This window comes from Lissotriton helveticus, chromosome 4_1 (genome assembly GCF_964261635.1).
Source record: "Lissotriton helveticus chromosome 4_1, aLisHel1.1, whole genome shotgun sequence".
NCBI lineage: Eukaryota > Metazoa > Chordata > Amphibia > Caudata > Salamandridae > Lissotriton > Lissotriton helveticus.
Genome location: NC_136063.1, coordinates 1,693,416,719 through 1,693,439,690, shown reverse-complemented (window position 1 = coordinate 1,693,439,690; position 22,972 = coordinate 1,693,416,719). Strand labels below are relative to the sequence as shown.

Below are 22,972 nucleotides of genomic sequence, written 5' to 3'. Positions count from 1 at the left end.
ATACTGAGGGGATATATGCGAACCGCCACAGGAGATGTCTGAACTGACAGCGAGCCCATAAGAAGGGGCAATGGGGGTGGCACAGGGTAGCGAACACAGATACCCTCCCGAGGTCAATAACTGGTAAGCACTGTCAACCAGCATAACTCGTTTCTGACAGGAAAGCTGGCTATTGAAGGTCCTCCACACACACACAACAGGTGGGCTACGCCCAGGGAGTAATGTACCCGAGGATCGCCTCAATGCTGCCGATATGAAGATGATGTGCTGATTGTAAATGTTCAAGGCTTGCCAAATGTAATATTATGGTTGTATAGTGCAGATGCCAAGATATACTGTTCCTTCACATACACATCAGGTGGGTTCGGCCCAGAGGGTTATACACCCAAGGATCGCCTTGCTACTGTGGACACAAAAGTTGATGTGCTGATTGTACAGGTTCGCGGATTACTAAATGTACTATTAATGTTGTATAATGGAGATCCCACAGCCCAATGCCTGCATGTATGAAAACGAATTCTATGTGTACTGTTACACTGAAAAAGCCAATAAAATTGTTTAAAAAAAAAAAAAAAAAACGAGACACTTGCCCCATTCATGCCTAGTCTCAGGTCCCCCACTCGGAGGGACACTAATTCTTCTGCCCTCGGTCTCTTCAATTCTATTGGGAACGCAGTGGATACCTTGGCTCCTGCTAAACAGCACTATTCCGCCAGAAATAGACCATCAGCGCCTTGGTTTTTCGACTCACTCAGACTGCTAAGGCAGGGTTGTAGGAAGCAAGAGAGGCGTTGGCGATCTCACCTTGATCCCAAGGAGAAGGAAAAACATAAAGGTCTCCTTAAGGAGTATAAAGTGGCGGAAATTGAGGAAAAGAAGGCCCACTTTGCTAAGCTGACGGCCTCCCTCAGCTCTCCTAGGGAACTGTTTAAGATCGTAGACTCCCTGTCTACCCTTCAGTCACCTGATCCCATAACGGGATCTCAGGAGCTGTGTGATCAAATCTCCACTTTCTTTCACACAAAGATAGTGGATATTTATACCACCCTGGAATCTCTCAATCACGACTTGGAGGTCCCCTTCTCCTCCTGTGTCTCCCTTAGTTGAAGACCAGGTTAATGGACCGCGTAACAGCCTTCTTAATTTTCCCCTTCTCACCTCCGAACAGTTAAATCTGCTCCTGGATAAAATAAAGTCTGGATCTCCTTTGGATCCCTGTCCTCTTAAGATTCTTAAGGAATGTAGGGAGGTAGTGTTGCTTCCCCTTTTGGAGGTGATACATTTAGCAATTACAGAGGGTATTTTCCCCACCCCTTGGAAAATGGCGGTGGTTAAGCCCCTTCTGAAAAAGGCCACATTAGATCCTGGGGTTCTGAAGCACTATCGCCCTATATCCCTGCTTCCTGCCCCTGCTAAGATGCTTGAGGCACATTTCAATCATCATTTGAGCGCCTTCTTAGATGACTCTAGCCTGCTGGACTCCTCTCAGCATGGTTTTCCGAGGGCGCATAGCACTGAGTCTGGCCTTACAGTGGCTATCAATAACATCCGTGCTAAGGTGGACAGGTGCCAGACTACCGTTCTGTTCTTGCTAGACCTAACAGCTGCTTTTGATACCCTGTTCCCCTCTATTCTGGTTACACGCCTTAGGGAGATGGGAGTGGACGGTCCAGAATTGAGCCTCCTAGCCTCCTTTCTTAACCATAGAGAACAGAGGGTCAAGCTGGGTGAGTTCCTTTCCTCCGTCAAACCTGTGCAGTGTGGGGTCCCTCAAGGCTCGTCCTTGAGCCCTACACTCTTTAATATCTATGTGGCCCCACTTGCCAGGTTAGTAAGATCTTTCGGGCTGGAAGTGTTGTCATATGCTGAGGACACTCAGATTATGGTCTCCCTCTCTCAATCGGTGAGCATCACCGCCCTTAATTTCAGGAACTGTATGGAAGCAGTCTCTTGTTGGATGATTCAGAACTTCCTGAAACTAAACGGTGAGAAAACAGAGGTCCTGATTTTTGGGGGCAAACAGGATATCTGGTCGAGTGACTGGTGGCTCCCTGCCCTTGGAGTGTGCCCTCTGCCCTCTCAATCTGCCCGTAATCTGGGTGTACTATTAGACACCACGCTCTCATTTGACAGGCAGGTTGGTAGGACAGTATCAACTTGCTGTGGGGTTATTAGAATTTTGAGAAAGATTTCACACTATCTCTCCCCCGAAGCCCGGAAGCAGGTTACGGTGGCTCTCGTCTCCTCAAGACTGGACTACTGCAATGCGCTATACTCAGGCATAAATAAAAAGCTGGTCCAGCGCTTGCAGATAGTACAAAACGTGGCAGCTAGGTTTGTTCTCGATGCCCCTAGACTTTCCTCAGCCTCCATAGCCAGAAAAAACCTGCATTGGCTTCCTATTCAGTCCAGGATCAATTTTAAGATCCTCTGTTTCACCTATGGCACCCTCCATGGAATAGGTGCGGAAGATATTAGGTCCCTTTTATCCCCCATGCTCCTAGTAGAACCCTACGTTCCTCCAATAAAAACCTTTTGTCTGTCCCCCGAGTTAACAAAGCCAGATGGGAAGGGAGGGCTTTTTCTTCTCTTGCACCTAGACTGTGGAACACACCTCCTGCTGATCTAAAAGTGAAAACATCCATTATGCTCTTCCATAAGGCATTAAAAACTTGGCTCTTCGCAGAGGCTTACTTGTAGTTCGGCATTACCTCACACTATAAGCAGCTGTACCATCTTTTTAGGCGCCTTGATGCCCTTGGGCTAAGTCGCGCGTTACAAGTTTCAATTCATTCATTCAAGAGGGACACTAGCCTCCACCAAAAGATACCGCTGGGGCCTCTGAAACCAGAGACCAGTAGGACAGCATCAGCTGGCTTTCTACTGGCTCAAAGAGGACTTCAATGGACCCCGACCTCTGCGGCCACAGTCGCCCCACCAGACCAGTGGGCCTTGCAGTAGCCACAAGGACACCCTCATTGACCGTGCAGAATCTAAAGCATCATGAGCATCCTCCATCTCCTGCATCCCTAGCATCAGCACCACTCCATTAAAGTCTATGGCGGTCGTGGTGCAAAGTTCAGAAGCGGACTAGAGAACGCTTTGATGACAAGGTGACTGTCCAAATACTCCTAAAGGGCCACCCTGACCTTCTCCTTGCTTGATATGGTCACCCTTGTGGGACTGGAGTAGCCAAACACAACTCTTTCAAGTGTTTTTAAAGTTTGCAAACTTTATGGTTGCCAGTAGTGTAGTTGTGACTACAAGAACTGAGATTTATTTTTTCTTTAAAAATACATACATATATAAGTGTATGCCTGGATGTGGGTCCTGGGCTCACTGTGCCACTGGAATCAAGCTATCCTGACTGAAGAGGGGTGAAACCCCGAAACCAGTCCTAGCTGCTTATTTTCGGTCCAGGGAGGACCTGGCTTGGCAGTTCGTGCTGGACTGTTCACATGAGACACAGAGTCAAGACTGATTTGCATATGACCAGGTCTAAACTGGGGTAGCATTGTGAGCAAAAGAAGGATGGATTTAACCCAGATCTCTTGACTGCGGGTGAATGTTTTGATTTGTTCTGGATTCCGTCCATCAATTGTGTGTCTTTTGCTTTCACACCCTAAGTGAGCCAGGTATGCCCAGACGTAGGTCCTGGGCTCACTGTGCCACTGGATTCAAGCGATCCTGGCTGAAGAGGGGTGAAACCCCGAAACCAGTCCTAGGTTGCTTGTTTCCAATCCAGGGAGGACCTGGCTTGGCAGTTCGGGCTGGACTGTTCCCATGAGGCACATGGTCAAGACTGATTTGCATATGGCCAGGTCTAAACTGGGGTAGCATGGTGAGCATTCCTAGGTTTACTTAAAAAAGTTGGCTCTGGTTCCCCAACTGACCGCTGTCTTCCTCACGTCCTTCAGGAAGTTTTTACTAAATGCCTGGATCCCCCACTCTCTCGTCTTAACAATTCACTTAAGTCTGGCATTGTTCCTGACCTTTTTAAAAGTACGGAAATTATCCCCATTTTAAAGAAGCCAGGCGTGGATCCATCTATTCTTAGTAACTACCGCCCGATCTCCTTATTACCTTACCTTGGTAAAGTCCTAGAGGTACACGCTTCGACTCAACTCAGTTCTTTTGTCGAATAGTCCCATGTTTTGGACTCTCACCAGGCTGGGTTTCGACCCGCCCATTCTACAGAGTCAGTCATCTTGACAGTTATGGATGATCTTAGCGGGGTGGATATGGGCCTTACCCAGGCCCTGGTTCTCCTGGTTTTGTAAGCAGCCTTTAACACGGTCGATCATAACCTTCTGATTGACCGTGCCAGTAATGTCGGGGTCCAGGGTCTGGCTCTGAAGTATCTCTCCTCCTTCCTCAGTTACCGGTTTAAATCGGTACCACTTGCCAACTTCTCCTCTAAGAAAATGGAATTGACCTGTGGGGTTCCCCAGGGCTCCTCCCTTTCCCCTTTCCCCGCTTCTTTTCAATTTGTACCTCCTTCCTCTAATCTCTTCCTTGCAAGAAAGAAAAGTTGGGACATATAATTACGCTGATGATCTTCAACTGGTAAGTGAATGGATGAACGAAAATCAGTTGAAGCTCAACCCTGATAAAACTGAGCTGATCCTCACTGGCGGGCTTGCTAATCCATGGAACTCCAACTTTTGGCCTTCTATCCTGGGCAACCCTCCCCTTTCCAGTTAGCTCAGTCAAAGGTTTAAGTATAGTGATAAGCAATGACCTGTCTTTGAAGGCTCAGATCAGCTCAGTGGTTTCTGCTGGGTTTTTTCAACTGCGTAGAATTAAGAAGATCAGCAGATTTCTGTCTCGAGAAGCCCTGGCCTTAGTGATCTTGGCCTTGGTCGTCTCCCGACAGGACTATGCCAATTCACTCTATGTAGGCATCGCGGATGCCTCAAACTAGTCAAGAATCAGGCTGCTAGACTGATCTTTTACCAAGCTAAATGGCATCACATCAGACCACTGATGAAAAGCCTCCATTGGCACCCAGTGGCTATGCATTGTGTTTTTAAGTTGGGATGCACTATTTTCAAAGCTCTTCATGGCAACAGTCCAACCTCCATCTCTTCCAAGATTCTACGCAATGTCCCCACTCGTAACCTACGATCCTCCTATCTGAATCTGTTAGTCACTTCCACTTTTAAAAGCAAGAAACATGGTGGCTCCCGATTTGCAGTCTTAGCCCCTCAGTTCTGGAATTCGCTCCCTGTGGAGCTGAGGTTGGTCACCTCTGTGCACTATTCGGAAAACAGCTGAAGACCTGGTTGTTTTCCCAGGCATATGACAACTAGGCACTCCCCTCTGTTGCTGCCTAACTTCCACTCCAGCACCAAGAAACCGTCCGGTGAAAATGTGCTTAACATATATCTTTAACATAACCTAACAGCAAACGAATGATGAATTTAACCCAGATCTCTTGACTGGGGGTGAATGTTTTGATTTGTTCTGCATTCCGTCCATCAATTGTGTGTCTATAGCTTTCTCGCCCCAAGTGCACCAGGTATGCCCAGACGTGGGTCCTAGGCTCACTGTGCCACTGGAATCAAGCTATCCTGGTTGAAGAGGTGAGAAACGCCGAAACCGGTCCTAGGATGCTGTTTTCCGGACCAGGGAGGACCTGGCTGTTCCCATGAGGCACAGGGTCAAAACTGATTTGCATATGGCCAGGTCTAAACTGGGTTGGCATGGTGAGCTAAAGAATATGGATTTAACCCAGATCTCTTGACTGGGGGTGAATGTTTTGATTTGGTCTGCATTCCGTTAATCAATTGTGTGTTTTTTACTCCCTACAGTAGACGGTTGACATGAGATAAGAGTAGAAAATGTTTATGTTGCATGGAAGACACTTGTGTAACTGCATACATCCCTCTGTCACACATAGAAAAGGTTATTTGCTCAGGTGTAAAACGATCATTCTTAACTAAAAAGGCAAGGGGAATGAAAGACAATGCCCCCTATTTTTCTCAAAGCTGGACAAGCATAGTTCACTCTATAGAAGGCATTCATCAATTAGAAGGAATGACACAGTTCTCCAGTACTACCCACTCAGGGAATATTTGGCACTCACCTGGAGTGATGTTTTTGCTCTTATCTTGGTCTCTTGAGTGCTGGTGAACCCTGCAGCATATGTCATCTTTCCCCTTCACCTGCAGCACAAGTTCACGGTTGAGGATTGTGTGCCCTGCCAAGAGATACACATTATGATTACTCTATTACACCCTCAGTTGCTTAAAATGCATGAGATGGACTGGTGTTATGGCCTACTGGCAAAGATGGCAGACGCATAATCCAGCAATACTGCCGCATTCCCCACCATCCATAGGAATTTTGATCCACCAGATGCCCTGATCCAACGCTATTGCAAAGGGAAACTGCCAAGAGTGACACTAGGCAAAGGAGGAGCAGTGCCGGAGAGCACTTTACCTGGGAGGAAAAACAGCAGGCAAGCTGAAGGTCGGTGCTTGGTACGTGTGGAAGCCTTGCCTGGGGCACTGCTGAGTGGCATGTCCAACCCCTTGGCCTTCCTGCAGACTCCACATATGGGCAGAGTACTTAAAGGCTGGCTTGTAGAGCACGGGGCCATCAGGTTCTCGCAATAAAGGACACTAGGTCAGAATTAGATGAAATGGAAGACCAATGAAGGGTCACTGAAATCAGATATCATCACTGTAAGACTGCACACAAATAATACACGCTTCACTGTCTTGCCCAACTGAGGCCACAAGGCACCAGGAAGACAGGGTTGTGGAGGCTGAGGGAAAAGCTTGGAGAGACAATGTCCACAATGTGGGCATGCTGGAGAGCAGAGGGCTTAGCTATGGAACAATTCTACCCAATTTAAAGCTTGAATCCCTGTGGACAAACTCTCTTAATGCTTCATTATAGATGGAGCACAGAAAACCCGATAAGGCCCGCCCCACTAGAGCCCCACTGAGGTCCATCATGGCTCGCCTCCTCATTTATGTAAATTATCAAGAAAAAAGCATGTTTCAGGGATTGTCTTATGCGGCAACTGGAAAAATGTGTCGTTTCCGGATTACACTTGCTTGGTGCAGCAATATCGGGGTTCATTCTTGCCCATCAAACAAAAACTCAGAGCCCTACAGATAGACTGTAGATGCATGTTCCTAGCCAAGCTCTGAGTTAGCTTCCAGGGCCAGACGATCTTTCTCGAAATGCTAGAGGCCACCTGAGACTAGGTATAAGACAGGAAATTACTGAGGGACTAAATGGATCAACTGGAACACTTAATCTAGGCGGCCGTGGGACATCCACACCAATAGAGAACAAGCATTTACAATGCAATGGTTTCGCCTTCGGAAAAGTTAGAGCTATTGGCATTGTAAATGACAAACTTTTTATTTATGTGTTGGTTTTGAAAACAGATAAATAAATGGCATTGTCATTTACAATGCCAATAGCTTACTCTGTCGCAAATGCGAGACGTATTGCATTTGCACACGCACACACCCACACAAGAGCCCCCCACACACACAAGGCCCACACACACACCACACAAGAGCTGATGAATAATACAGCAAGAAAGGAGAAACAATGGCAGTGCTTCTGGGTGGGGGTAAGTGGGGAGGCAAAGTAAACAAACCTGGACGACAACAAAAAATAAACCCCGCCCACGGCCGCATATGGGAAGAGAGTGGGCGCTGCTTCTCTCCCACACTCTACACTCTAGGCTCAAACTAAAAATTACCTACACGAACGAAGGAAAAATATCCTTTACCTGCGCATTACAGAAAATCTAACTGAATGAGCACACAGGATAGGAATGACATGCATGCAAGAATTCCTTATGTAGGAATAATCAGCACCTCTACAAGGTAAGAAATTACCTGCACCGCAGGTGGAAATGAACATCATTAGATTTAGTAGAAAAGGATTTGCACCAGCATTTAAGGAAGCATGATTACATTCACCATCATGCTGGGATAAAATGATCAGCACTCTCCTTAAGAGAAGGAATGGCATGCAGCGTTATGCCTTTTAAACTCCTACACTGATAAGCAAATCTCTAATACATGGTGGCATGAATTAAAAAAAATACAGGAGGAGAACGGAAATAGAGTTGCGTAAGCAATACATTTTTTAGGCAGTTGTGCTAAATTCACTGGAACATACTTAGTGCCTGTAATTCAAACCACAAAGTCAGGAAATAAACTTTAAGGGATTCCATTAATTCTCACCCCCATGATCGTGTGTGAAAATGAGCAGTAAATACAAAGCTGGTAAAGTTGCAGTCTCCTTGCTTGTGACCTTTTGCGGTCTGGTGATAGACAATACGCTCTTATGACTAGATTCACAAATATCTTTTCATAGGTTTGACTTTCTGTTTAGTTGTCTGTGACCTCAGATTTTCTGAATATTAATCACACCTATTCACGGAGAGACTTGCGAATCAACCCCAATATGTAGCTTTGTTTTTTTAATTTTTGGTTCTGAGCTTAAAATGGCTGTGGTTGGGGCATTTTTAACACCGGTGATCTATAAGCATAGGCCATTGGAGCTCTCTGTTTAAGTTTATGCATAAAGTGATACACACAGTACAGTGTGTTCTTTTCAGCTCTGTGGATAGGGTTCATGCAGGCAGCTTGGTCCGCATTGCCAGAATTAACCTTTTGTGCATATTCCATTAGACATATTCAGAGGTGGCTTTTTTATGATGCCCCCCGACCCCCCCATCATGCTCTCGGAGTCATGGTACTTTGTGTTAGTTGTATAACATCCAATGTAGCCCTGAGACTGTTACAAACTACTAGCAAGGAGAGGAAAGTAGGTATCAAGGAAAGGAGAATGAAGAATCAGCCACGTGAATAGTAAGATTTCACGCTGAACCACAACCGCTGACATACCCGTTCCACATTTCCGCTTGGCAATCTGAGGCGTCTGTGTGGTCATGCACCCCCTTACTACTTCAGTGAAGGGACAAAGAAACGTATAAACTATACCAACAGGAATTTAGAGCAGTGCTTTGCAATCACTAACGTCTCTGAAGTTAGAGCAGTGGAAAAACAAAACTATTTTTTTCATTGCTACTATGTACAAATTTAGAGAAAAAATTCAAATGGCTTTCTTTGGAGGCGTACGAACTGGGCCAGCTTTAGCGCTGGTGGCGCCCTGTGCGACAATGTCTGTTAGCCCCCCCCCCAATGACCACCTCTGCCATGAATACTCTCACTAGTACCCTTTAACAGTGCCCCTCAAGTCTTCATAACCACTGTCTCACAGATTCATTTAGTTTTATAGCACCACTCATACCAGCGTAAGGTGTCGCAGAACGTTACATCACACACACATTGCATAGAGACAATGTGTGTAAGTCAGTGTCTAATAAATGTTACATCAGACAGGACTACAAGGTATAGTGTAGGAGTGACATGTCATCGATACCGGTAGGCAATATAGTTTAAGAGTCCTTATTCTGGAAAAGCACATATTCTGAATTTGAAATGTAACATAATTGTTAGGGGTTCCCGTTCATGGTAAGAATTGTTTTCAACCCAAATTTCACCCTTTTCACAAGATTAGGAAGATAAAAGACTGGGCAAAGATACATGTAGCTCTAATATATACCTTGCAGTTTACACGGAGCTCTTTGCTGTCAGTTAATAACTCAATGTTTTATATTAGGATTTTGACTTATAAATGACAAGTTACAAAAGGAACTCCCTTACAGAAGCAGTAACACACTGATCTATTTACATTATATGCGCTTTATCTGCATAATATACGTTCTTAGCAGCAAGCATTTTAACCCTCTGCGCTACCTTGCTACCTTCATATGAAGACAAACCTCCGGTCTCTTTCCAGAAAGACGGTTAATCACCAGACTTAGCTTGACATTTTAATTGATGCCTGATAATTGCTTAAGGCCAGGAAAGGGGCAGCAGGTGCTTTTGAAATGAGAAACTACTTGCAAAACGGATGCCCCCGCCCCAAGTCCACGTCCGGTGCGATTGGCGCCGATCGCATCGCCCTAGAGCCGGCCAAGCGTACAAATTTCGAGAAAAAATACAAATGGCTTTTTTTGGAGGCGATACACAAGGTGGTCGGTCTTCTCATGTATTAGCAAAGGTAACACTGACGGAATGTCGTCTCCAGGGTGTATGTCCCCCGATTTAAATGTTTATACTGTAGTAACAGTACCACATTTTTGGGAAGTTTCTTAATCTGTGGCTAGACTCTACCACCACAGCAATGAATCTCTATTTTCGCCATGGTTGGAGTCTCTCATCAGAAGCTAGAGTGATTTGCCGATAGGAATTCGGTCAGAGGTCTGAGTATTTCTATGCCCCCTCCACATCAGTCTTACACCAGTAAATTCAAAGTATTTTGAGCCGACTTTCCAGGCGGTTCGGAGCTTTCCAACACAATCCAGAGCGTTGTTTAGTTTATGCAGATATTTGATCAGCGGGCCAATACTAATAAATCTTATTAGGGGAATATGTCAGCCTTAAGGAACTGAAAGTTGAATGGATGATATAGATGCTGTTCCAGGTGACTTACAAGGTTGCTCTGTCAAGACGTATGCCGGAGGGCACTAGATGTGCTTAGTGAAACCTGTCTACGCAGCAGGGCTGTGATAGGTGTGTGTATTGTTCTGTCTCCTAGGAAGCACCTGAACTGAAATAGTGTAAGAATTGAAAAGACTTGTTTCTTACTTATCCAATTGATTTTTAAAGTGGGTGTTTCTCTGAAGCTGTGTATAGACTAGAGGCTGCAGTTAAGTGGCGTGATGTGATGGGTAATCTTCTTGAGCTTTCTGTCATTGGTAGATCCCATTGGTGAGAAGTGGGAGGAAGAAGAAGGGGGATTCAATTATGCCATTGACCTTGTGAAGCATATCCGCTGCCATTCTAATAGTGTGGAACATTATCCTAGCACGCCCGTGCACAGAAGGCCCTTACACATTTCTGAACATTATCCTAGAAGGTCCAATGCTCACACTGCAAAATATTCTCCAAGCGTGAACTGATACTCACATTGTAGCCTGGCCTGATATTCACAATGAAGACACGGACAGCGGGAGGGGGGACGGGCTTGTTATGTATGTATTTAATCTTGTACTATAGGGATCACGGACAGTGGGAGGGGGGCGGGCGGGCACACGGACAGCGGGAGGGGGGCGGGAACAGGCACACGGACAGCGGGAGGGGGGCAGGAAGGCAAGGAAACATAAACAAGCACTCACCTGGGCTTCCTCCGGCGGCGGTCGGCTGCGGAATGGCCAAAACAAACCCTGAAAGACAAAAAAAAAAAACGCCCAAGGCCGCATGACGTTGCGGAGGGAAGAAATCGCGGGAACGCCCACGAATCTGGTCCGGCCATGACGGACAGATCTCTGTTCCAATGGCTAGCCTCCATTTATGGAGCTAGCCAATGGAACAGAGGGCGGATTCCCAAGCCACTCTACTGTTCTCATTAGGTTTTCACCTGCGTGAAAAGCTGCGCAGTGCGCAGCTTTCACTTAGGCGAAACCTAAAAAGAACCCAACAGCACCTCAGGGAAACTGGTGCTGGTAGAGGGAAACTTACATTCTGGCTTAGCATTTGAGAGAAGCCGGGCGAATCAGCTGAACAAGAACCGGGAGAGGAGGTTGCGGCGGTGGAACTTCAAACCTCGGCAATTGTGGTGTGGGCTGGCCAGCTTGTCCCTGCAGACATTGTTAACAGTGCAGCGGTTATCCATAAAAATGCCTACTACTCTGTTTGTCACATATGGCCTGCCCTTGCTTGCCGCCGTACCAGGCAGCTGCGGGTGAAGAGGCCGCAGGTTCAACTGTGGTGGATGCCTGATCTAACCATATGATAAGAGTCACAGTAGTGGGCTGTTTTACCACACCACCACAGGCAACATTGGTTTAGACATAATTGTTTATTTTTTCTGTGGGCAAAAGATGTTTCAGGGGAGGAAGTATAAGATGGGGGATTTGGGGAATTATTCAAAGTTTCGCTTTAATTTTGTGGCCTGGTTGGTTCTGCAGGCATGCCTGGAAAAGCTCACTTAAACATCTCAAACTGGAGCGGGTAGAGGGGTTGTAAGATTCTCCAGCACAGGTATAAAGGCCATTCATCCATGACCAGGCACTGTGGCATACACTCCGCCTTTGTCCCCCCAACAAGACAATCATGCATAAACATGCCCCTCCGAACCCCCCACGACACTGCAACACACATTGTAATCCCAAGGTAACACAATTACTCTTCTGGAATGAAAATGGGCTAAATCATAGGATTAAGTGAGGGACAGTAATGCAGTACATTAATAAATATGGCCCAGACATCCTCCTTCTTCAAGAGACCCACCTATCTGGCACTAAATGAGACTTCTTAGGCTGCTACAAGTACACTCTGAAATATCACACAGAACTTTCCTGCTCACAGTGACATAAACTACAGGCAGAGACACTGGGGTGCTAGAAGGACATGTATGGACTTTTATTTGTGTCTACATTTCCCTTGTCTGGCGGAAGATACCCTAGTCTTTGTTGTCTGCTGGACTCCCCTTAGTACCGATGGAGGTGGTGGGGGTCGGTGACTTCAATTTAGTTATGAATCTGGCCCTCAACGTGTGCTCCTAAACCGCTATGACTAGAATCAAAGTCCTCCCTATATGGGCTCCCTCGCTGTGTCTTGTAGATGTCTAGGGCCAGATGTAGGTGTCTAAATACCGGTCGGAAACGGCCGAAAATACCGATTTTCGGCCGTTTCCGACCGGTATTTGGACATTGGTATGTAGGGCTTTGAAAAACATACAGATTCGGTAATTTTAAAATGACCGAATCTGTATTTTCTAATGTAGGTAGCACTTTAAACAGTGCTACAGGGCCTTTAGAATTCGTTATTTACCATGGAATACTATTCCATGGTAAATAACGAATTCCAGTGTACATGCACATCTGTGCATGTACACCTGTGCCATGTGGCACACAGACATGCCCTAATGGCATGTCTGTGTGTCACATGGCACACAAGGCAGGAACAGGGGTGCAACAGGGTGTCAAAGTGACACCCTGTCCCCCTTGCAAATTCAGTAATTTTACCGATTCTGTCATTACAGAATCGGTATTTCCCATTGATTCCTATGGGCTTCAAAGCCCATAGGAATCAATGGGCAATACCGATTCGGTATTTACAGAATCGGTAAATACCGAAATTTACAGATTCGGTATTTACAGATTCTGAAATACCTACATCTCCCCCCTTCATATTTACCACTTTTTCAATACCGAATCGGTAAAATTCGGTATTTAAGAAGTGGTAAATATGAATTACCTACATCGGGCCTCTAGTCTGATGAAATGTGGGGTGAGGCAGTAAGACTTTCTTCTATGGCTCAGCACCATTCTGCCTAGCATATGGATTATACATTTGTCCCAGGAACTGATATGAACGAGATAAAGCATCAGCAAATTCTTCCCAGGCGGCTTTCCGATCATTCGCCAGTTGAGGTTACATTCTGGGCGGGGGGGGGGGGGGGGGGGGGGGGCAGGGGCGAGGGAGGGGGGTAGCACGGAGGAAGCGCAGGGGGTAGAAAGAAGAAAGTGTGCCATTTGAACACTTCTTGGCTTAAGGAGAAGCATCCAGTAGACTTCCTCAGGACTTCCTTAAGGAATAAATAACAGATTACTTTGATCTAAACATGCACTTCTTACCCTCAGAAGTGGCCATCTGGGAGATTTTTAAAACTACGAGGGAAGGTTATGTCCAACTTCAAGGGTAACACTGCCAATAGGGACTGGGAGGTTTCAACCTTAGAATATACACTTTAGATTCTGGCAGTTGCTGTGGTTTCAGAAGACAAATCTAAACAATTAGCTATGTTTAGATCTACTCTAGGGTCAACAGTGCTGGACACAGCTCGGTGATCAAGGAATGTGTAGGTATTGCAGAAAAGTTTGCTGATTACTATAAAAACCTGACTCATAACCTCCCACCCCCTTGCAGTCTAAACTGGATCATCCAATAATCAACACTCTCCCCTTCTCACTCTCTCAGCAGAAGGTAGGTTCGAACTGGATCGCCCCGTCACAGCTAAAGAAATGCAAAAGGTGATATCAAACATGCCCTCACGCAAAACCCCTAGCCCTAACAGACTCCCTCTGGAGCGCCTTAAAAAGTGTGCTTCACTACTAATACAGCATTTGCTGGCAGTGTTTGGGGAGGCACAAGAGGCTGGTTCCTTCACCTGTGACCTGAGGGGAGAAAACACTTTGGTTAATCTGAAGGCAATTAGACCTCAGGACAAGTGTGGCTTCCCTTGGCCAATATTGCCTATTAACATAGAAGTGAAGCGAACAGCAAAATTATTAGTGAATAGACTGGTCAGAGTAATTCTGATTTTCATCCATAGTGATCAAAAAGGCATAATGTTGGGTGGCGGCATCCACCACCGTCTCCAAAGCCTGCAGTTTGCGCTGGTCCGGAACTTCGGGGAGAGGCAACATTGTTAGCAAATGGCTTTGAAAAAGCTTTCAATCCTGTAAACTGTCCCTTTTAGATCAGGTGCTGCAAAAGATGGCCTTGGGTGAATTCTCTTCATGGATATTTGAGGTCACTGTACACAGTCCCTTGGGTCCGCATCAGGGTGAATTGAGTACTGCCTGCGCCTTACACTATTGTGTGCAGCACAAGACAGAGAGAACTAAGTAGCCGGACTGCATATAAATTGTAGAATGTAAAGGCTTATTGTAACGTTCAGTGCCCACAGCACAACCAAATACGTCCTCTTCTCCTAATGTCCAGGCAGCAACTGACATACCGGTTACTGCTAGAATCGTAGGAACATTCCTATCTCTCCTTACATTCTACATTCTACACATTCTACATTCTAACATTCCTATCGCAACATTCTATATGTCATCTTACCACACCTTCCCCCTTACAACACCACTAATTAACATTTTAGTATAATACATAATCTTTAAATTTGCTTGGTACTCTTATCTCCTGTGAACAAGAAAATCACATTGCTGGAGACCTTATTGGCAGTTGTTACCAGCAGTTGAACATCAACACCACAACTCTCCATTATTTCTTGTGGTTGTAACTACGTTTGCCAGACAGATTTGTTCTCTGTCTTCTCCTAGTTTTGATAATAACGGCCTGTGTGGAAGAAATTTTGAACAGTTGTGTTCTAATCCACCAACATTTCCCCTCTAATAAAATGGACCCCTCTGTGACTTTTACACTGTGGGCTGGTACAGAAAATTTGGAATCACCCTTTTACTTTTTTCTAGTATTTTTAACTAAAACCCAAACTCCAATATTGAAATATTTGTCATAGGAACGGTGTTTCTGGTCAAAATACTCTTTCATCTCAGCTTGTTTCAATGCAACTGAACGTGAAATGCTTTCACTAGCCTGTAATCTTTGTTCAGTGCTTGCTTTGCTTTTCAACCAACTCGGAAATAGGCTCATGTGAACCTTGTGACCTTTCAATAAAGTGAAAGGTCCTTCATCTGTTCTGCTGTGGGGAGTAATATTATAATTTCCCCGAATAACCCCGAAGACGAGCCGTCGCAATTACTTTGCGATAACATTGCCAACATTTTAACAAACAAAGTTGATAATATCTATGCTAAATTTCCCCCGTGCAGTTCTCGGGATTTAGAAATAGACACTTTCTTACCAAATTCTTTGGCATATGCCAAGTCCTCCCTAAAATCGTTTCCCCTTCTTACTTTAGGTGAAACAGAAACCCTGCTCATATCTGCCAAGTCAGGGTCCCCCAAAGATCTTATCCCGGCAAAAATTGCCAAAACTCTTGCGTCCACTCTGGCCGGACCATTGGGAGTAGTCTTTAACAGCTCTATTAATGCTGGTAAACTTCCAAGGGAATGGAAAGATGCACAAGTTATGCCAATAAGGAAGAATCAAAAACTTCCACCGGACGTGATCACTAACTACCGTCCCATCTCCTTGCTCCCACTCTATAGCAAACTACTGGAGAAACATATTAACAAGCACCTCTCCTCCTTTGTTGAGATTTCCAACTGCTTGGACTATTCCCAGTCAGGATTTCGACCTAGGTATAGTACCGAGACTGCCCTGGTCAAGGTATTGGATGATATTAGATTGCAAGCGGACAGAGGTCGAGCAGTCATTTTGGTACTACTCGACCTATCCGCCGCATTTGATACCATCTCGCATTCGATTCTTCTGGATAGATTGAGCAAAATAGGCATTCAGGATAAAGCCTTGGAATGGCTGACTGGCTTTCTCAGGGATCGGACCCAAACAGTCAACTTGGGCCCATTTAAAGCAAAAACCACCTTGGTCACTAAGGGAGTCCCTCAGGGCTCCTGTCTCAGCCCCACCCTTTTTAATATTTATATCGCTCCACTAGCTGCTCTGCTTAGAGAGATTGGGTTTATCCCAGTCTCCTACGCAGATGATACACAGCTGCTCCTGGCCTATGATACTAATGCTCCCAATATCCGTGAATTTTTTTCTGAAGGCATGCTTAAAATCAAGGCATGGATGAACCGAAATTTCCTCCAGCTTAATACAACCAAAACGGAAATCATGCTGTTTACGGAGGCAATCACCAGCTGGTCCCCGAGCTGGTGGCCGGAAGAACTAGGTGCGGCTCCAACCCCCAAATCAGTTGTAAAAAACTTAGGGGTTCTTGTTGATAACAAGTTAAACATGGAGGAGCACATAGCATCTACGAGACGATCTTGTTTCCATGCCCTCAGCCTCCTACGGAAAGTCTTTCACTTGCTCTGGTTTTAAGCCGGCTGGACTTTAGTAATGCACTTCTCATTTCGGCTACAGACTCTGCCCTGCGTTCCTTGCAGGTGATCCAGAACACAGCAGCCCGACTGGTCACCAATGCCCCTTGCCGCACCCCCTCCCTACCCCTCCTTCACAAATTACATTGGCTCCCGGTCCGCAAACGAATTCATTTTAAAAATATGCTGTCTAGTCTTTAAGAGTCTTCATCAACTTGGCCCGTCATATTTATCAAACAAATTGACAGTCTACACGCCTCAACGCAAGTTTCGATCGGAAGGCAAAGGCCTCAGTTATTCCCCGTTTCAAGAAAACAAAATGGGGAGGTAGAGCTTTCTCTCATCTTGCGCCCAAGTTATGGAACCAGCTCCCTGAGACGCTGCGACTAACTCATAATTATCTTAGCTTCAGGAAGCAGTTGAAAACATTTTTGTTCTGAGCCAACCGTCATTACCTTACTAGTCTTCAGCGCTGAGATACCCCATGTGGGGCGATTCATGCGCTTTACAAATGAGCAAAATAAAAATGAATAATTTCACACTTTGTCATTCAAATATTGACAAACGTTTCAGGCACCAGTGCCGCTTCCAGCTCGATGTACACAGGCAAATACCAAGATCAGTATGGCCAAACCTCGAGTCAGCTCGAAAAACCGCTGCCCCTCACAACGCCGCAAAATGTGTGCCACGTCGTCGGGCGCAACGACTATAACATCAAATCATCACCAGTATGAAGAAAGAAGCCGGACTCTATATAAATTGTAGAATGCAAAGGTTTATTGTAACCTTCAGCGCCCACTACACAGCATAGCCCTATATGTCCTCTTCTCCAAACATCCTGGCAGCAACTGACATACTGGTTACTGCTAGAACTGTAGGAACATTCCTATCTCCCCATCACATTCTTCGTTCTACACATTCTAAATTCTAAATTCTAACATGCGTATTGTAACATTCTATATGCCATCTTACCACCCAGCACTGCCTCTATTCTCTCTCTTGTTTGCACTGGTAACTGAACTGAACAATTAGAGGCATGGTTGTAGCACGGTGTGCAACGTAGGGGTGTTAGGACTGGACGAGACTAACGTTTCAAACCAAGTTACGGCACGTGTCCCTTTCTGAGGTACTACAAATACCAAAAAAGAACATAGAAAATGTTATAGAGAACACTGCCTCCTCTGATATATGAGTCTCATATGACAACTCCTTAAACCCTGTTCGGGCACAAATAATTAAATCCTCCTAAGTGTCAACAGACTCCAGCTACACATGAATGTGCCTTCTAAAGAACTGTAATCAACCGTCGAAACTAAGCGTCTCATTAAAGCCACATCAGATCAACTTGTACTGTGCGGGGTGCCGGCTATCCGCAGTTCCGGTTGCACGGGGGGCAGAGCATGTCCGGTGCTGAGCGGGTGGGCTCCGCTTCAGCAAATTATTTGGAGGATGCGTAGTACCGCGAGGCGGTTTAGGCGGCAGTTCCTTTTCCTCCCGCGGCGCTGTAGCCGTGCGGGGTGGCCCCTGCTTTAAGGACGTTGACGATCACGGCGCTTCTATGCTCCGCTTTCCCCCCGCTATTAGGCGCCTGGCAGCTCCCCTCACGCTGCGGGCGCTCTTCAGTACAATCTTTCACCCCTCCGCCGCACTTCACACACGCGGCGGGGGAAACGCTGCGGGCAGGCCGCAGGTGGGCTCCGCGAGTCCTGCTTAATTAATGTTCATTCACCCTCGCAGCGGGGGACAGGAGGCATCACAGGCAGGCCGCGGGTGGGCTCCGCTGGTCCTGCTTTCACATAGAGTTTATTCCCTCGCCGCCACACTTAACACACGCGGCGGGGACGCTGCAGGCAGGCCGCGGGTGGGCTCCGCCTGTGCTGCTTTATTTGAAAATTAAGTGGCTGCAATTACGCCCGGCGAGGCGCGCTGGTCATGCGGGTGGGCTCCGCAACTGTTCAATCATGAGGGGGTTGCTTCAGCGTTTGGGCTCACCTCTGGCCGACGGGCCTTCCTCCTCCACGCGGGTGGGCTCTGCGGAGGTTTCACCGAGCGGTGGGGCGGCCGATGCAGGTGGGCTCTACACGGCTCTCTCTCTTCACCCCAGGCAGGGGCGCATTCGCGGCCGACGCGGGTGGGCTCCGGTCGGTCCGCTCTTCATCACCCCACGCAGGGGGCCTTGCAGGCTGGGCTCATAAGGTGTGGGGTTAGCTCCCAGTCACCTTCTTGTCTGCAGGCAGGCCCGGGGCTCGGCTTACGCCCTGCAGGCCTCTCGGCGGCTGGCGCCGCTTCCCCAGAGGGGTGCCCTGCACATGGGCACTTCCCTTCTTCTTTCCGGGGATTTTCAGCTGCGGCACGCATGGTATTGCGTTACCGCCTCGTCGCCAATGTAATGTTGGGGGCCCTGGGCCCTCATTGCTGGGAATGACTGACGCAGACACAGTCAGCTACTGGGTACAACTGGCCCAGAGCACGTGCGCTCGGCCCCTTTTATTAAAGCTGTGTCACCTGACCAGTGACATCAGTGGTGGGTGGGTGTTCAGTGTGCTGGCTTACAAAGCACTAGACTGCTGACCGTGATTCTGGATCACTACAAATGGGAACAGCTGCTCACCCCGGCTGCTTCCGATGTAATTTCACAAACAACTCTTTCATGCACCCAATATGGGGCTACCCAGTCATTGCTCGATAATGAGAAACAAACTATTAATTAGAATCTTGAACTATAATAGGACATCCCAGATCCATGTGAGGGCCTGTATAGGATTAAGGACAGTTGGGAGGCACCTGCAGAGACCCATACGTTAATCGGAATTGGGCTACTGGTAGTCAAGAAAGATATTGCCTGGAGGTGGAGGGACAGAGGCTCCGTGCGTGGTGCAGGTGGAATGACCCGCTGTTTGCAGGTCGAAGAAATGTTCTACACAGAGAGGGGTTGTGTTAAAAAAGAATCATGGGGCCCTGGTAGGCTCATTACGATAAACTCATTCCATAATGAGATCCTGTTGGCTTCCCCCTACCTGTTCGTCCATCTGTTTATTAATCAACAGAATAATTTACAGAAACCCTTCACAAGATGTACTTTAGCAACCATGGAGTGTAGCATAAATGATTTCCCAAAGTTTGCAGTAGAAACGTTGTTCAAAGTTGTGGTTATTGCACACCTCAATAAAGCAAAAATGTATAAAACGTTATATAAAACAATATCAGATGGACTGATGGGTGGGACAAATAACCAAAGTAATTTTAGCGGATGGAAAAAGTAAATGAAGTATGGTTAACTTCAGCTTGTCTTATTACACCACTGATTGATTGTTGATAACTTATACCATTATTACCCTAAATTATGAGTTAATTGATAAAAGGAAGGCATGAAACAAATATAGCATACAATAACCCCAAAACAGCAAACTATTGCCAGACCCTACAATGGTCAGACATGAATATGTTTAAGGCTGTGTCTAGAAGCACCCGTGTGTATTACATGGCCTTACAACGCTGAGAGGCATTTTACACAGACACCAATAAATGAGTACCATTAAGTTGGGTTACAATAAACATCTGTTATTCAGCGCCAAGATACCCTTCTGGGTGACGTGCGCTTTACAAATACACGTTATGTTATGTCATGTTATAAATAACATACCATAGGATTTAAAACAGGATTTGCTTTCTCCTTTCTTCCTGAAACAGATTCCTTCTAGATGACTAGGAAACTGTATTTCTGACTTATCCTTTAGATATACATAAATTAAAAATATTTCATGGGTTCGGTTCACAGATTAGTAGTTGCAAGAGTGAATGTTGTCGTTTTTCTCTCCTATTTTATATTTTGTGTCTAAACTAATTTTCATGGGGCTCTGCGACGGTTGGCCCAGGGAGGGGGGAACATCAAAATCCATAGTGATTTGGTATGACTGATTGATGCCGTATTAATTACCAGAACTGTCCTGTGTAAATTAGTAATTCGTGGCTGAGCTCTTTGACTTTGTAGGTTCTAATAAACAGAGTTAAGCCACAAAAATAGAGGTGAAAAGAACTTTGGAAAAATATCCTAGAATCCAAGTATTTCGTTTTTAAATGGCTTTTGACATAGTTGTTTCTGCTCCTTTGCGTGATGGATAATCAACTGGCAAAGGATCCAGAGCGCCTGTACCTCCTAACAGAGCTATGCTTTAATACCAGTTATTACTGCATTCTACTTGGATGAAATTTTTCCAGATGACAAGGATGCGTTAATGAAAGTAACCTAATGAGTAATGGCTAGACTTAAAGTTCTTAAATCGCATTCGGGTGGGTGTAGGTCATCAGGAGAACCTAATTTCTGACCTGCAAGTAGAAAGCCAGAAGGATAGAGAAGTGCTTCAAGGGGACTTTTTGGGGTTCTGATCCCCGAATACATATTACAGATCTTTTGGATGATAAACAAATTCAGTTCATGAATCAAGGCTTGAGAATAAGAGCCACCAGTGACAAGACTACATTGGTTAAGGATGGATTTAAGAACCGAAACAAGTGGGTGGCCATACATGTTCTGCTTCAGTAGTGAAAAAAGCCTTTTTAAAAAATATTTTTCTATGTGCGAGCATGATTTGCAATAACTGAGTTCCTGGTGGCCAGTATAGAGTTTATGTCTTTGTCAGTGCCTCAAAATACTGTGCATATAAGCAAACAGGCCATTAGTTGTGTGGTCTGCACAAGTAATGGGTTCAAGGCTACCTGTGCGCAGTTACCAGGCTAGTATTCATGAAATTGCTTAAGAATTCCTAGGCAGACCCGAAACGAAAAAAGCCTTACAAAAGAGAAAACACACGCCTGTGATGTTCAACAGTAACACATTAAAGTTTTGTGCCAAAAATTGCACCAGAGAACAATCAATTTTCAATTTAGATAGACCTTGTAGATCATTGTGAACCTTGCTTCTCCTTTAGTGGATCTGTAGAGATGTACAAGGTAATAATTCTCAATGATGGCTTTTGTACGTAGATTCATGCCGCTGTGTATGTCTCTTTCAATAATAGCAAATCTCTGCTTTTGTTCATTCACAGCGATACAAAAGGGGGATGATGGACGGAGCGTTTGAGCAAATCAAACACTCACCCCCAGTCAACTGATCTGGGTTTAATCCATCACCATTCTTTAGCCCACTCAGCCACCCCATTTCAGACATGGCTATATGCAAATCAGTCTGACCCTGTGCCTTATGGGAACAGTCCAGCCCGAACTGCCAAGCCATGTCTTCCATGGACCGGAAACAAGCATCCTGGGACCGGTTTCGGATTAAACCCAGATCAGTTGACTGGGGGTGAGTGTTTGATTTGCTCAAACGCTCCGTCCATCATCCCCTTTTGTGTCGCTTTGTTCATTCACAGGCAGAACATTTTGTAACGCTGTTGAGGGATTGAAAAGGAGATCAGCAGAGCACTAGAAAATCTCTTTTATTGTAAAAATTGTTTTTACTGAGTTTTATAGCGATAACAAATAACAGCAAGGTATATCAAAGCGGTCTCCCTTATATGATTTACATGCCATTGTAGACTACAGTATCTGTCATGTTGAGGGATCGATCCGCTTTCAAATAGTACAGGTATGCTATGGAAGTGCTTTAGTCCAAACATACTAAACATTAACAGATCTTAGCTAATTGTCTCCCATTGTATGAGAAACCTGTATCCCTTTCAAACTCCCTCCATCACACAAGCAAGGGGAAGGGGGGGGGGGCGGAATTAATCAACCACAAAGCGAAACATGGCTACATTGATGTGGCACAGTCTAATTAAGTCATGAGGTCTTTACTAGTGGAGGCTCATAGTACCAGTGAAGGTCATCAAGGGAGACGGGAACGTTGGTGAATGGTAGCTTGGAGCCTAGTTTTAGAATTGGAAGAGATAAAGCTCCCTAGCTAGTGTGGGGCATGAAGTCATAGAAGTAGCCCCATTGTGTGACAAACTTGTTCCCCAGGACAGTCGCCAGCGCTGAGGTCGGGAAACTGGATGTTCTGCTTTGCCTTTCCTTAACTTTACCACTGGATGCAGTGGAGCCTTGGTGGATCACGTCCACTCAGTCATCTTGGCAGGCCTCGCCACAAGAAAAGCTATTATTCTTAAAATAAGAACTGTGAGAGAGAGGTCCCGCAGCCCTTTGCTTCATGACTGGCAGAGCCCTCTATGTTAAAAACAGGAAGTTCATGTGACAAAGAAGTCAGAT

General features: G+C 45.8%; 1 protein-coding gene across 4 annotated transcripts in view; it reads right to left on the bottom strand.

Moving 5' to 3' along the window:
- LOC144829329 (uncharacterized) overlaps positions 1-22,972 on the bottom strand; it is a 119,956-nt gene that overhangs the window by 54,275 nt on the left and 42,709 nt on the right. For all 4 annotated transcript variants that reach the window (XM_078688372.1, XM_078688371.1, XM_078688373.1 and 1 more), the window contains one exon: positions 6,089-6,202. In XM_078688372.1, the coding sequence (XP_078544498.1) occupies positions 6,089-6,202 (114 nt within the window). The remainder of the gene's footprint in view (positions 1-6,088; positions 6,203-22,972) is intronic.